Source organism: Trichechus manatus, unplaced genomic scaffold (assembly GCF_000243295.1).
Source record: "Trichechus manatus latirostris isolate Lorelei unplaced genomic scaffold, TriManLat1.0 scaffold00004, whole genome shotgun sequence".
Lineage (NCBI taxonomy): Eukaryota > Metazoa > Chordata > Mammalia > Sirenia > Trichechidae > Trichechus > Trichechus manatus.
Genome location: NW_004443940.1, coordinates 32,764,943 through 32,780,244, shown reverse-complemented (window position 1 = coordinate 32,780,244; position 15,302 = coordinate 32,764,943). Strand labels below are relative to the sequence as shown.

Genomic DNA, 15,302 nt, shown 5'->3' with positions numbered 1-15,302 from the left:
TTAAGTGAGAATAACAGCACAATTCGAAGAGCATAGTCAATGTCACTGAACTGTGCATGTAGAAATTTTTGAAATGGTGTATCTTTGGCTACGTGTATTTTCATCAAAAAAAAGAAAGAGGTTGAGAAGTTAGAGGGTTGATATGTTGCGGGGTTGTTAACCAATGTTATAAAACAACATGTGTACTTCTGTTCCATGAGAAACTATTTGTTCTGTAAGGCTTCACCTGCAGTACAATAAAAAAAAAAAAAACTAAATCCATAAAACTCTTAGAACAAAATATAGGGGAAATGTTTGAGATCCAGTTTTTGACAATGGATTCATAGATATGACACCAAAAGCACAAGCAACAAAAGACAAAATACATAAATTTGACTCTGTCAAAATTAAAACTTTTCTGTATCGAAGGACTTTATCAACAAAATGAAAAGAGAACCTACAGAATAGGAGAAAACATTTGGGAACCATATATCGAATAAGGGTTTAATAACCAGAATATATAAAGAACTCATACAACTTAACAACAAAAAGACAGAGAACTCAATCAAAAGATGGGCAAAGGAGCTGAACAGACATCACCAATGAAGATACACAAATGGCCAACAAGAACATGAAAAGATGCTCAATGTCATGAGTCATTAGGAAAACGCAAATCAAAAACACAAGGAAATACCATTTCAACCCAACTAGAATGGCTATGATCAGAAAAGCAGAAAACAACAACAGTCGACAAGGATGTGGAAAAACTGGAACTTGCATCCATTGCTGCACCATTGTAAAATGGTGCAGATGCTGTAGAAAACAGTTTGGTGACTCCTCAAAAAGTTAAACATAAATTACTATATGACCCAGCAATTCCACTCCTATGTATATACCCAAAAGAATTGAAAGCATGGACTCAAAGAGAAACTTGTACACCAATGTTCACTGCAGAACTACTCACAATAGCCAAAGGTGAAAACTACCTAAATGTCCCTCAACAGATGAATGGATAGACAAAATATGGCATATATGTACAACTGAATATTCCTCAGCCATCAAGAGAAAGGAAGTCCTGATACATGCTACCGCATGGATGGACCTGGAACACACTATGCTGAGTGAAATAAGTCAGTCACCAAAGGACAAATATTGTATGATCCCACTTACATGGAATTATCTAGAATAGATACATGTATAGAAACCAAAGTTTATTAGTGGTTACTAGGGATGGGAAGGAGGGGCAAAGAGAATCATCGCCCAGGGAGCCCTGAGTTTCTGTGAGGGTGATGGAAAAAACTGGAAATCGATAGTGGTGATGGTTGCACAACACGACAAACATGTCAATAAACTGTACGTGTAAAAAAATTTGAAATGGCAAATGTTTTGTTATATATATTCTTTTACCATAAGAAAAAAAGACCAAAAACCCATTAGAAAAATGGGCAAAAGAAATGAATGGACGATTCAGAAAGAGATATAAAAATGGCCTGAAACATATATAAAGATATTCAACTTCACTCATAACAGGAGAAACAGAAATTAAAACTACACTGAAATCCCATTTCATTGAATGAATACACTGAAATACTGCCCATCATATCGACAAAAATTCCAAAGCTTGACCGTACAACCCACTGGTGAAAAAAAGAAAGTGAAAATGAGCATTTATAGTGTGCTACCTTTTGTGTAGGAAGAAGGGGAAAATAAGAAAAAAGCTTTATCTGTTTCTTATTATAAAACACACACACACACACACACACACACACACACACACACACGAAAAGGGTGGAGGGATGCAGACAAGATGGAAGGCATACAGGAGGGAATGACCCTTCTCTGAGTATTATTTTTACTTCTTTGCAAATTTTGACCTTTGAAAGCATGTCAGTATTCTACATATTCAAAAAATAAAATAAAGACTAGGAAAGGGGAAATGAATGTGACAAATGAATCTAATGCTCTTCCACTGAGCGAAAGGTGGGGGGGAAAGAACTAATCCAAGTAATTTATAAACGCGGTATCTGACTACATACCCTCAAGTCTTGGGCAATGTAGTATGTGGGGTACGAAGGAAGAAGTGCAAACAGATCCTGAACGATCTTTAAGTTGGTCTGTTTATTGTTGTGCCGTGCGTGAAGGAACGAACTATTTTAGATGTATCCTGGGATTCAACAAATAAACAGAAGGGACATACACGTTTTTTTAAACGTTTGTGTGTGTGTGTGTGTGTGTGTGTGTGTGTGTGTAGAGAGAGCCTGTGGAAGCACGTGAGTGTGTGAGACAGTGCATGTACGCATGCCAGAACAAATGGGGTAAAATTTTAATGACAGTGAGTGTGAGTGAAGGGACGCAGATGTTCTTTGTATTATTTTTATAACTAAGTTTGAAATTATCTCCAAATAAGTTTTTTTTAATTTATCATGTACAGGAGTATATTTAAAATATTTTCCTCTGAAAAATTAGCTTCTTACTTTCCTAGCACATATATACTTTATGGTGCTATAATAATTAACCAACATCTTATAATGACAGCACGTGAAAAAGTTTTAGGGTGTAAAAATAAAGAGAAAATCAGACTTTTAAGATATAATTTACACAAACATTAGATAAAATGTCAGATCTTTCACTTTACTATGCTATTTCTATGTGCCTCTAATGCAATTATCAAAATATTTCCATGTCAACATATCTAGGTAACTATGTTTCAACATCACTACTAATAATACTGTTTTCTTGAGTTCCTTACTTCCCCAAATAGTCACTGTTTACATTGCTATATGATCCAAAAAGAACGGAGCTTTAAGCCACTTACTCTTCCAACGATCGATCGAGGCCTCGGTCGGGAGATCGATGGTGAGCACGTTCTGGGGAATGGCATTTGGTATTTGGCTTTAGAGAAGTACTCATATGATATACATTACTTGAATAATTTTGGCGGCGAAGTTCTTGTACAGCTCTCTCCCTGAAGCAAAATAGTGATGCTTTTAAATTTTATGTTCAGTGACATTATTAAAACTGTAAAAAGCTATAGACCAAATCATTCTTTAAAATAGAACCATCACAAAGTAAGCAAACTCCATTGCTACCTAGAAAACAGTGCTTTCCAGGCCAAACATCATGTGGAGATAAACATACCTTTCAAAGCGCTCTGTTCCGAGCTGTCTTTTGGTAATATCTAAATCAGCCTCCAATTGCGTTACTACATTTCTGAACTGGGCCACATCTCTACTCTGGATGGCCCTGTGTGAAGAAAGGATAGCAGACAGTTGATTTAACTTAAAATATGGCTATGACTCCTACAGTAACCTGTATTATAATGGTTTCTCAGCTGGATTTGAGCCAAATCATGATTTGTACATATAGATGCATTAGTACATCTAAAATATACCATTTTCAGATGTAGTAAATGTGCAAATCAGCCTAGCTGAGAAGCCTAAGCAGTCCTCGTCACAGTCACTCAGTTAAACCCTGTCTCAATTTCCCCATCTGTGGATAGAGTAAAATTATCTATCCTATCTACTGCAAATCATTTTTATAAAAGTACTTTGAAATATTATATAAATGCAAAATAGTATGATTATTAGAACTGGAATTCACCAGCACCATGATTAGTATGGTCTGATATATATATGTGTATATATACATACATATACACGTATGTATATATAGACATATATACACATAGTCAACCAAGTTGGTCATACATACTTATAATGAAATTTGATGTATACACTGTTAAAAACATTAAAAAAAAAAAAACTCTTTAATTTAGCAGGATCTCCCTGGGGCTAAACTATGCCTCAAAAACCCTGTGATAAGGCAAACTATCATAATGAAAAAAGTGACAGAAGTGAACGCTGTTTGCACAGAACTTTCTTTCCTCTGCTGGCTTTCAGAACTGCATGATAGACTACTGAAATCTAAATGTTAGAGACCAAAACCACAAAAGTGTATCATGCTTACGGTTAAGTTCTAACTGATGGTACTTACTAGCCAGTCAGGAAAAGCGCATCCCCCTTAGGGCGGGAGTTTGGGCCTGTTTTACAAGGCAGATTTCCACCAACCAGCTTGAGAAACTGATCCTGCAGAACCAGCTGAGGTATCCTAGCAGCTCAGTCACAGCTGCCATAACCTGAAAGCAGTTTCTGGAGGAAAGTGGGCCTAGCCCTGCAGCCTTTACTGAGTCAGGGGCTCCCATGCTCAGTGGCTGATTCCTGAGACCATGATTCTTGTCCCAGGCTCAGACTGGGGGGCAGAATTGAGGGTGGATGAAAACATGTTATGGATGGCATAGATAAGAACAGGGGCTAAGGGTCTTGTGAGAGATGACCAAGTTTAATAATAAAGCATTCAATATTTAAACAGGCGTTTCCACCCAAGCCGCCAGCAAGGGGTCCTGAGATAATGTGTTAATCATGCTGGGGAGTCTGAAAAGGCCAAAATCTATGCACTGGGGAAGTCTTTAGCATTCTGTGAGTGCGGGAATTCTTCCAGGTACCCAGCACACACTTATATGTAAACAAGGAAATAAAACCAAACCAAACCCACTGCCGCTGATTTCATTACAACTCATAGCAACCCTATAGGGTTTCCAAGGCTGTAAATCTCGACGGAAGCAGACTGCCACATCCTTCTCCCGCGGAGCGGCTGGCAGGTTCAAACTGCCAGCCTTTTGGTTCGCAGCCAAGCGCTTTAACCACTGCGTCACCAGGGCTCCACGAATAAGTAAATACTATGTGACGATGGAAAGACGAGGTAGCAATAACAGGTGGGTCCATAAATACAGAAATTCTTCTGGTTTCAGAAGTGCTTAACTTTTTTCTCATCTGGTTGTAATATTTCCTAAAGGCAATATTTCGGATCAGACATTCTATTATATCCAGAGTTCTGCTGGAAACAACAGAGATGGCTAAACTTAAATTTAGATAAGGAAAAAACAGACACTAGAAATAAGTACTGAACCTTTGGCAAGTGACAAGATTTCTTGTCCTCGTTTCAGTAATGGCAAATTATGGGGGCTAAATTATCTAAATTCTAGTTTTAAAATTCTACTAATTTACAAAGTACCAAAATATTTAATAAATATAACTCTCTATGACTATATTGCTAACCAACTCACATTTTATTTTCTGCCAAACAAAGGTGTTCTTTAAGAAGCTGGATTTCAGATTCTTTTTCTTGAAGCGCTATCTGAGACTGATACTCCTTGTCTCGATTGGCCACCAGCAAAGCTTCTAGATTCTGCATGGAGATTCTCTCATTTGTCATCTGACTCCTGAGGAGTTCTATTTCAGAACGAGCAGAATCTAACTCATTCTCCATCTGTATAACAGGAAGATATCCACACTTATTCCCATTCATTCACTTAACTCATAAGAAGATAAAACTCCTGTATTGTTATAAACTTACATTCTTAATATCTTGATATGAAATTGTGCTCTCCTTCTTACCAAACACACACACACACACACACACACACACACACACGCACGCACGTTTCCCCAATTCTCAGACCATATAAGAAAATTCATTTTAAGAATTGCTAATCCCAAACTGCAAATGATTTCCATTTTTAGCTCCGACATATTCTTATATATTTCTGTAAGACTGACATGTTGGTATCTGTAACTACTACGCGTCCTTAGTTAGGTGAGTTATAAACATCTAACTACGTTATGGAATGTCATAGTTAAAGTATATGAGGAGTAAATGCACAGTCCCTAGCTTGCATGAACCTGTAGAAAACTTCCCTTTTGAAGGTAATCTTGGGCCTGGACAACGCTCTTGGAAGCGAGCTGTTTCTTGTTTCTTCAAAAGGAGGAAAACCAGGCATTACTAGTTAGAAAAAAATTAGTCCTTACCTCATAATACACATTATCATAAATTCTAAACGCATTTTAAGAGTTAAATGTGGAAAGACAAACTTCAAAAAAACAGAAGCGAATAAAAATGAAATTATTGGTAGAGGGGTAGGTAGATAGGTAGGGCAAGAACTTTCTAGGCTTAAATACAATGGAAAAACAGTAGGTTTGAACCACATAAACAATAAACATTTTGATGGTCAGTATAAACTTAACCAAAATTTTAAAGGAAAACAACTAGAGGAAAATAAACTCAATAAATAAAACAATAACAACAACAACCACTAGAAGATTTAACATCTTTATTTGTGTGAACAGCTCATATAAACTGGAGAGTGTCTTGGTCATCTAGTGCTGCTGTAACAGAAATACCACAAGTGGATGGATTTAACAAAGAGAAGTTTATTCTCTCACGGTCCAGTAGGCTACAAGTCCGAATTCAGGGCACCAGCTCCAGGGGAAGGCTTTCTCTCTCTGTTGGCTCTGGCGGAAGGTCCTTGTCATCAGTCTTCCCTTGGTCTGGGAGCATCTCAGCGCAGGAACCTCAGGTCCAAAGGACATGCTCTGCTCCTGGCACTGCTTTCTTGGTGGTGTGAGGTCCCCCTGTCTCTCTGCTCTCTTCTCTCTTTTATATCTCAAAAGAGACTGGCTTAAGACACTATCTAATCTTGGAGATCTCATTAATCCAACTGCTGCTAATCCATCTTATTATATCATAGTGGTAGAGTTTACAACACATAAGGAAATCACATTAGATGATAAAATGGTAGACAATCATACAGCACTGGGAATCATGACCTAGCGAAGCTGACAGGTATTTTGGAGGGATACAATTCAATCCATGACAAACAGATATATGGACTAACTCTATGACCATAAAATTGACACACAAAAAAAGAAAGAAATACAACTAATTAGCAAACATAAGGAAACCATTTACCCTTGTTAGTATTCAAAGAAACAGAAAATAAAACAAGATGCTGCTTCTAGTCTAGGGCTTCTTAACCTTGGAACTGTCGACATTTTGAGTTGCATAATTGATTGGTGTGGGGGGTTTTCTTATGTATTGTAGGATGTTTAGCAGCATCCCTGGTTTATAACCCACTAGAATCTAGTAACATTGACCCCACCCAAGTCATGACAACCAATAATTTATACAGACATCGCTAAACGTTCTCTGACAGGAATAATCTCCCGTGGTTGAACCACACTGTTCTAGTCTATGAAATTGGCCAATTTGGTAGTTTGTGTTGATGAACATTAAAGTGGGCAATCTAATATACTTCGCAGGCAGGAATACAAAATGGAGCAACTTTTTTTAAAAAAACAGCTTTGTTTTGATATAATTCACATACTATATAACTTACCCATTTAAAGTACATGATTCAATGCGTTGTAGCATATTGAGAGTTGTGCAGTCGTTGTTGTTAGGTGCCATTGAGCTGGTTCCGACTCATAGTGACCCTGTGTACAACACAACAAAACTCTGCCCAGTCCTGCACCATCCTCACAATTGTTGCTATGCTTGCGCCCACTGTTGCAGCCACTGTGTCAATCCATCTCATTGAGGGTCTTCCTCTCTTTCACTGACACTCTACTTTGCCAAGCATGATGTCCTTCTCCAGAGATTGGTCCCTCCTGATAACATGTCCAAGGTAAGTGAGATGAAGTCTCACCATCCTCACTTCTAAGGAGTATTCTGGCTGTACATCTTTCAGGACAGATTTGTTCATTCTTCTGACACTCCATGGTATATTCAATATTCTTCACCAACATCATAATTCAAAAACATCAATTCTTCTTTAGTGTTCCTTATTCATTATCCTGCTTTCACAGGTATGTAAGGCGATTGAAAATATCATGGCTTGGGTCAGGAGAACCTTAGTCCTCAAAGTAGCATCTTTGCTTTTTAACACTTTAAAGAGGTCTTTTGCAGCAGATTTGCCCAATGCAATATGTCGTTTGATTTCCCGACTGCTGCTTCCATGGGTGTTGATTGTGGATCCAAGTAAAATGCAATCCTTGACAACTTCAATATTTTCTCCATTTATCATCATGTTGCTTATTGGTCCAGTTGTAAGGATTTTTGTTTTCTTTATGTTGAGGTATAAAATCCATACTGAATGTTGTAGTCTTTGATCTTTATCAGTAAGCGCTTCAAGTCCTCTTCACTTTCTGCAAGCAAGATTGTGTCATCTGCACATCACAGGTTGTTAATGAGTCTTCCTCCAATCCTGATGCCCCATTCTTCTTCATGTAGTCCAGCTTCTCAGATTATTTGCTCAGCATACAGACTGAATAAGTATGGTGAAAGGATACAACCCTGACCCTGATGTTAAACAACCCAGCATTCCCTTGTTCTGTTCAAACAACTGCCTCTTGGTCTATGTACAAGTTCTATACGAGCACAATTAAGTGTTCTGGAATTCCCTTTCTTCCCAATGTTATCCATAATTTTTTAGGATCCACACAGTCAAATGCCTTTGCACAGTCAATAAAACACAGGTAAACATCTTTCTGGTATTCTCTGCTTTCAGCCAAGATCCATCTGACGTCAGCAATGATATAGTTCGTTCCACGTCCTCTTCTGAATCCAGCTTGAATTTCTGGCAGTTCCCTTTCAATGTGCTGCTGCAATTGCTTTTGAATTAAGGTTCATGAGGGAGGAACTCACTGCCCCCTAAGGTTCCTATCTAATCTTTCAAGTTGCTGTTGTCAGTTTGATTCCACATAGATAGTTCTTAAAAGAACATAATGCTCAAGGCAGAAATTTTTTACTAGTTAAGCTAAACTACTGTTTGGTTTTAAGAAGACTTCAGGGGATACTTTTGGTTTAAGGTTTAAATATTATCTCAGGGCAGTGGTTTCAGGGGTTCATCCACCCTCCATGGCTCCAGAAAGTCTAGAGTCCCAGAGAATTTGAAATTCTCTTCTGCATTGTTCCCCTTTTGATCAGGATTCTTCCATGGAATCTTTGATCAAAATGTTCAGTAATGGTATCCAGGCACCATCCAGTTCTTCTTGCCTCATGGCAAAGGAGGAAGTTCTTCATGGAGGCAATTAGCCACACATTCCATATCCTCCCCCTATTCCTGACTCTCCTTCTTCCTCTGTTGCTCCAGGTGGATAGAGACTAATTGTTGTGCCTTGGATGGCTGCTTGCAAGCTTTTAAGATCCCCAGGCACTATGCAATGAACTAGGAGGTAGAACACGTTATTGGGCCAATTAACTGGGATATCCCATGAAACCATGACCCTAAACCTCCAAACCAAGGAACTAAATCCCACGAGATGTCCGGTTGTACATAAGCAGCCTCAGCAGCTACTCTTTTTGTTGTTGTTGTTGTAAATATATCTATCACACAACTTCCGTCAATTCAACGTTTTACAGGTATACAACTTACTGACAGCAATAACAATAATCAGCTGTGCAACCCTACCCTTAATCAATGTGATTTTTCCACCACCATTAACCCCCTTTCCCCTTCCCTCCCGACCCTGGTAACCACTAATAAACTTTGGCCTCGATACATTTGCCTTTTCCTGTCTTCCCATACAAGTGAGGTCACGCAACATCTGTCCTCCTGTGATCGGCCCACCTCATTCAGCACAATGTCCTCAAGCTCCGCCCACACTGCAGCACTCATCAAGACCTCACCTCCCTCTCTGGCCAAGCAGCACCCCACTGCACACATGCATCACACCCTGTCCATCCATTCATCTGTCGATAGGCATCCAGGCCTCTTCCACCCCTTGGCCACCATGAATAGTGCTGCAATGAACACTGGCACACAAGTCTCTCCTGAGTCTCCATTCCCAAGTCCCCGGGGTATACACCCAGGAGTGGAACTGCTGGGTCACACAGCAATTCCACTTCTAGTTTCCCAAGGAGCCACCACACTGTCCTCCACAATGGCTGCACCACCCCGCATTGCCACCAGCAATGTCTTTCTTTTTTAATATAGATATTTACAGTTATTAGTTTCCCTCTAAATACTGCCTTAGCTGCACTCTATACGTTTTGGCACATTGTGTTTCCATTTTCATTCATTTCAAAGTATTTTCTTTTTTCCTTTGTGATGTCTTCTTTGACTCACTTGTGTGTGTTGTTTAATTTCCAAATATTTGTGAATTTCCTAAATTATCTTCTTTTATCGATTTCTAATATAATTCTTGGGAAAAAGACCTGGCAATCGCTCTTGTAAATGTTACAGCCTAGGAAACCCTGTGGGGTAGTTCTACTCTGTCACATGGGGTCACTATGAGTTGGAATCACCTTGACAGCACACAACAACTAATGTGATTCTATTGTGGTGGGAGAACATACTTTGTATGATTTCAATCTTTTTAAACCTATTGAGGCTTGTTTTATGGCCTAGTATATTGTCTATTCTAGAGAAGCTTCCTTGCATAATTGAGAAGACTGTATTCTACTGTTGGTTGGTAAAGTCTTCAATCAACTTCTGTTAGGTCTAATTTGCTTATAGTGTTGTTCAAGTCTTTGATTTCCTTGTTGATGTTCTTCCGAGTTGCTCCACCCACTAATGAAAGTAGGCTATTGAAGTCTCCAACTATATGCTGAATTGTATAGTTCCAGTGAAATATAGAAATGTTGTGCCTACTTAGCTCTATTCTCCTTATTTTTAATGCTATTAGTGTTTTACATGTTATGTCTATATACGTCACAACCCCCAAAATACATTGTTATGATTAATACTTTAAAATGTTTAATATTTTAAAGAAGTTGATATAAGAAAGGAGAGCAAGCATATATTTATAGAGTTTTTAACCTTCTTATGAAGTATTTCTGGCTCTTTTAATTTCTTCTGTGGATTCATGCTATCATCTGTTATGGATTGAACTGTTGCTGTTGTCAGGTGCCGTCAAGTCACTTCCAACTCACATCGACCCTACGTACAACAGAAGAAAACTCTGCCCGGCCCTGTGCCATCCTCACAATCGTTGTTATAGTTGAGCCCACTGTTGCAGCCACTGTGTCAGTCCATCTCGATGAGGGTCTTCCTCCTTTTCGCTGACACTCTACTTTACTGAGCATGATGTCATTCTCCAGGGACTGGTCCTTCCTGATAATATGTCCAAAGTATGTGAGACAGAAGTCTGGCCATCCTCACTTCTAATGAGCATTCTGGCTTGAATGGTGTTCCTTGTTGGATTGAATGACATCACCCCCAAATATATGTTGAAATCCTAACCCCTGTACCTGTAAATATGACCCTGTTTGGAAGTACAGATTTTTGTTATATTAATGAGGTCGTACCAGAGTAGGGTGGGTCCTAAACCTAATTACTTCTGAGTTATGAAAAAAGCAGAATAGACTCAGAGACACACACTGAGGAAGAGACACACGCTGAAGAAGAGACACACACCAGGGAACTTCAAGGAACTCCCAGGGCTATGGACAAGGAAAGATCCTCCCTTACAGCTGATGCCCTGATTTGGACTTCTAGCCTCCAGAACTGCGAGGAAATACATTTCTGACTTTAAAGCCACCCACTTGTGGTATTTCTGTTATGGCTGCACTAGTAACTAAGACATTATCTGATGTCATTTCCTTACTGTCATACATTTTGCTCTCACCTGCCTCCCTTGTGCTGTTATTTTCACATGTTACATTTCTATATGTTAAGTCCCAACAATGCAAGTATATGCATATCATATTATACAACTGATTTTTAAATCAGTTAAAATAAGAAAGGAGAAGAAATATGTAATTATATTGTCTTTTATAATTTCCTACTAATTGCCTTTACTGGTGCACGTTGTTTTCTGTGTGTGTGTGTGTGTGTGTGTGTGTGTGGATCCAAAATACTGATCAGTGTCATTTGCTTTCAGCTTGAAGAAACTCCTTTAATATTTTGTGTAAAGAATGTGTGATGGCAATGAATTCTCTCCATTTTTGTTTATCCGAAAATGCCCAATATAAAATTCTTCTTTGATAGAATTTTTCTTTCAACACTTTGAATATGTCAACCCACTGCCTTCTGGCATACAACATTTCTGATGAGAAGTCAACTGTTAATCTTACTGATCTTCTCTTTTAATCTTACTGAGGTTTTCACATGACATGTCATTTTTCTCTTGCTGTTTTCATGATTTTCTGTCTTTGACTTTCAACATTTTGTCTATGATATGTCTAGGTTTGGATCTTTTTACACTGATCATACTTGGAATTCATTGCACATCTTGGATGTGCAGGAAATTTGGGATGTTTTTTGCCATTATTTCTTTGAATATGTTTGTACTCCGTGATCTCTCTCCTGTCCTTCTGGTACTCCCGTAAGGTATATATTGGTGTGCTTAGTGGTGTGCCAAAACTCTCTGACATCCTAATTATAAATTAGTGAAGACAGTATAACTGCATATTTCTTCTCCTTTCTTTTCATAATGAATTTTAAAAACCATTGCATGAAACTATTTTATATATATATATATATACACACACATATATATAATATATAAAATTGTATTGTATTGTTGAGACTATAACATGTAGAAATGCAATGTATTTGATAATAATAGCAGAAGGAAGGCAGGTGGGAGTAAAGTGTATTAGAGCAATTTTTCTTCATTCTTTTTTCTTTCTATTCTTCAGATTATGTAATCTCTATCACTCTAGCTTCATGTTTGTTGATTTTTTTCTTCTGCCAGCTCAACTCTAATGTTGAGACCCTCTAATGAATTCTCATTTCAGTTATATTACTTTTCAGCTCCATAATTTCTATTTGGCTCTTTTTTATAATTTCTATATTTTTACTAATATTCTATATCTCATGAGACATTGTCATCATACCTTCTTTTACTTCTTTAAATGCAGTTTCCTTTAGTTCTTTTAACATTTTAAAACAGCTGCTTTGAAGTCTTCGTCTGCTAAGCCCAACATCTGGGCCCTCTCAAAAGCAGTTTATTTCGCTTGCTTTATTTTCCCGTGGGTAGATCACACTTTCCTGTTTCTTTGCATTTCAAATATTCTTCTTGAAAACTGGATATTTTGCATAATATACTGTAGCAACTCTGAATATAGATTCCTCCACCCTGGGGCTTATTGTGGTTGTTGCTTGTTTCCTTTTTTATTAGTTTAGTGACTTGGCTGGACTATTTCCATGGAGTTTATTTACCTTGAAGTGTATGGTCTCTGATGTTTCTCAGGGCATATGCACAGTCACTCTGTACCCCTTCCCATGGACATATGCGTGGTCACCCTAACCCTTCTCCCCAGGATGACAGTTTATTTAGCCAGGCTTTCTTTAACTGTCTCTGACCATGATCTCCCTATTAAGTTTCTAGCTGGTCTGCCTCTACTGGTATCATACCCAGCTGTTAGTCTTCACTAATTGCTAGCCGATCTATTGTTTTCAACAATGCCCTAGGGACATAAATTGCTTCACAGTTTGATCCAATTAAATTCAGGCCCTTTGTAGGGGTAGTTTTCGGGCATATCTTTGAGGCTTGCTCTGATCCCAGAAAGGCTCTTCTTAGCTGTGCTTTCTGTGGTTCTCTTCAAAATTCTAACTGGTCTATTATCTGGGTTTTTTGTTTTGTTTTGTTATCATAGAGCTACTAGTTTCCTCTTAATTGTGCAGCGTTGTTTTTTGAAAGCTCTTTGGATGTATGTGTCAAAAATTCCACTTCTTGGAATCCATCTGAAGGATATAATGCAAATGTGATAAAGGTTTTTATGCAACAAAATATTTACCATGTTGTTGTATACATAAATAAAAAATTTGAAAACCTTTATTGTCCAGCAAAAGGGAAATAGTGCAAAGCAAAATATTTGATTGTAAAATACTATTGTCACAACTATGTAAAAAGAACACAAAAATCTGACTCGGGAAAGAAAAGAACTAGAAGGAACTGTAACAAAATGTCTATAGTAGAAGGAAGTCCCATGTTCTAGTTCTAGGTTCTAAAATCCTGTAGCCTAAGATTTTAACTACATTCAAAAAAATATTTTGCTTTTATTAAAAAATTATATGAGATTCTCCAAAGCAATTTTAATATTATTCATAACGAAACAATCCATAAGTATTAATTAAAGATTGTTAAATAAGGAGAATTACAATTCACGTTCTTAAGATTTCCCTTAAGAAGAGTTAGATAACAGACAGATACACTGTGTTCATTTTGAAGACAGAAAACTAAGATCTGGGTGAGTTGTGTGGTGTGTGAATTATATCTAAAGAAAGCTTTTTTAAAAAGAAAAGAAAACTAAGACCCAAAAAGGTCCTATAATTCCTTATTCTAGTGTTTTAGATAATTTTTATAGGAAAGTAAGGAGATATAATCTTTTGCCCTTACCCTCTCCTCTCTCATGTAAAATTATTTCAGTGATTCCAGAGATTAAAGGCTATTCAATATAACAAAAAATCAATCAATATAATCCATCACATCAACAGTATAAAGAAAAAAAAAAAAATCACATGATCATGTTAATCGATGTAGGAAAAAATGATTTGACAAAATTCAACACCCATTCATACTAAAAACTCTCCAAAATACAGGAATAGAGCATAATTTCTTCACCTTGATAAAGAGCATCTACAAAAAACACAGATAACATATACTTAATAGGGAAAGGCTGAATGACGTTCCCTTAAGATAGGGAACAAGGGAAGAATGTCCACTCTCACCTCTCTTATTCAATGTAGTATTGGAAGTTCTAACCAGTGCAATAAAGAAAGAAAAGGCATACAGATCAGAAATAAAACTGTCCATATTTGAAGATAACATGATTGTGTAGAAAATACAAAAGAATCTATAGAAAAACTTCTAGAACTAATAAATGAGTTTAGTAAGGTCACAAAATACAAGATAAACACACATAAATCCATTCTATTTCTATATACTGGCAATGAAAATGCCGATACCAAAATTTAAAAAATGAAATATCATTTACAACAGCTAAAAAAAGAATAATATTTACATGTAAATTAAACAAAACATATACAGAATTTGCATACTGAAAACTACATAACACTAATGACAGAAATCAAAGAAGATCTAAATAAATGGAGACACATACCATGTTTATGGATTAGAAACCTCAATATAGTAAAGATGTCAATTCTCCCCAAACTTATATATAGGTTTATCACAATTCCTATAAAAATCACAGCAATATTTTTCATAGCTATAGACAAGATTACTCCATAATTTATATGAAAAGGACTCAGATTAGCTAAAAGAATTTTGAAAAAGAAAAAAGTAGAATAAATAAGTCTACCTGATTTGAAGACTTACTACAAACTATAGTAAGCAAGACTGTGTGGTAATGGCAGAGGAACAGTCTCATAGATCGATGTAAGAGAACAGAGAACCCAGAAATAGATTCACTCAAATATGGTCAATTGATTTTTGACAAAAGTACAAAATCAATTCAATGGAAGAAAGACAGTCTTTTAATGAATAGTACTAGAGCAATCACACATCCAAAGGGGGGGG

At 37.2% G+C, this 15,302-nt stretch overlaps 1 protein-coding gene across 6 annotated transcripts in view; it reads right to left on the bottom strand.

The window, feature by feature from the left end:
* Positions 1-15,302, bottom strand: part of TSGA10 (testis specific 10) — a 112,566-nt gene that overhangs the window by 10,580 nt on the left and 86,684 nt on the right. For 5 of the 6 annotated variants that reach the window (XM_023734102.1, XM_023734109.1, XM_023734100.1 and 2 more), the window contains 3 exons: positions 5,102-5,304; positions 3,118-3,222; positions 2,663-2,944 (listed from right to left, as the gene is read on the bottom strand). In XM_023734102.1, coding sequence (XP_023589870.1) covers positions 2,791-2,944; positions 3,118-3,222; positions 5,102-5,304 — 462 coding nt within the window. In that variant the 3' untranslated portion in view covers positions 2,663-2,790. Of the gene's footprint in view, positions 1-2,662; positions 2,945-3,117; positions 3,223-5,101; positions 5,305-15,302 lie in introns of those variants that run through there. The other variant, XM_023734113.1, reaches the window with a different exon arrangement.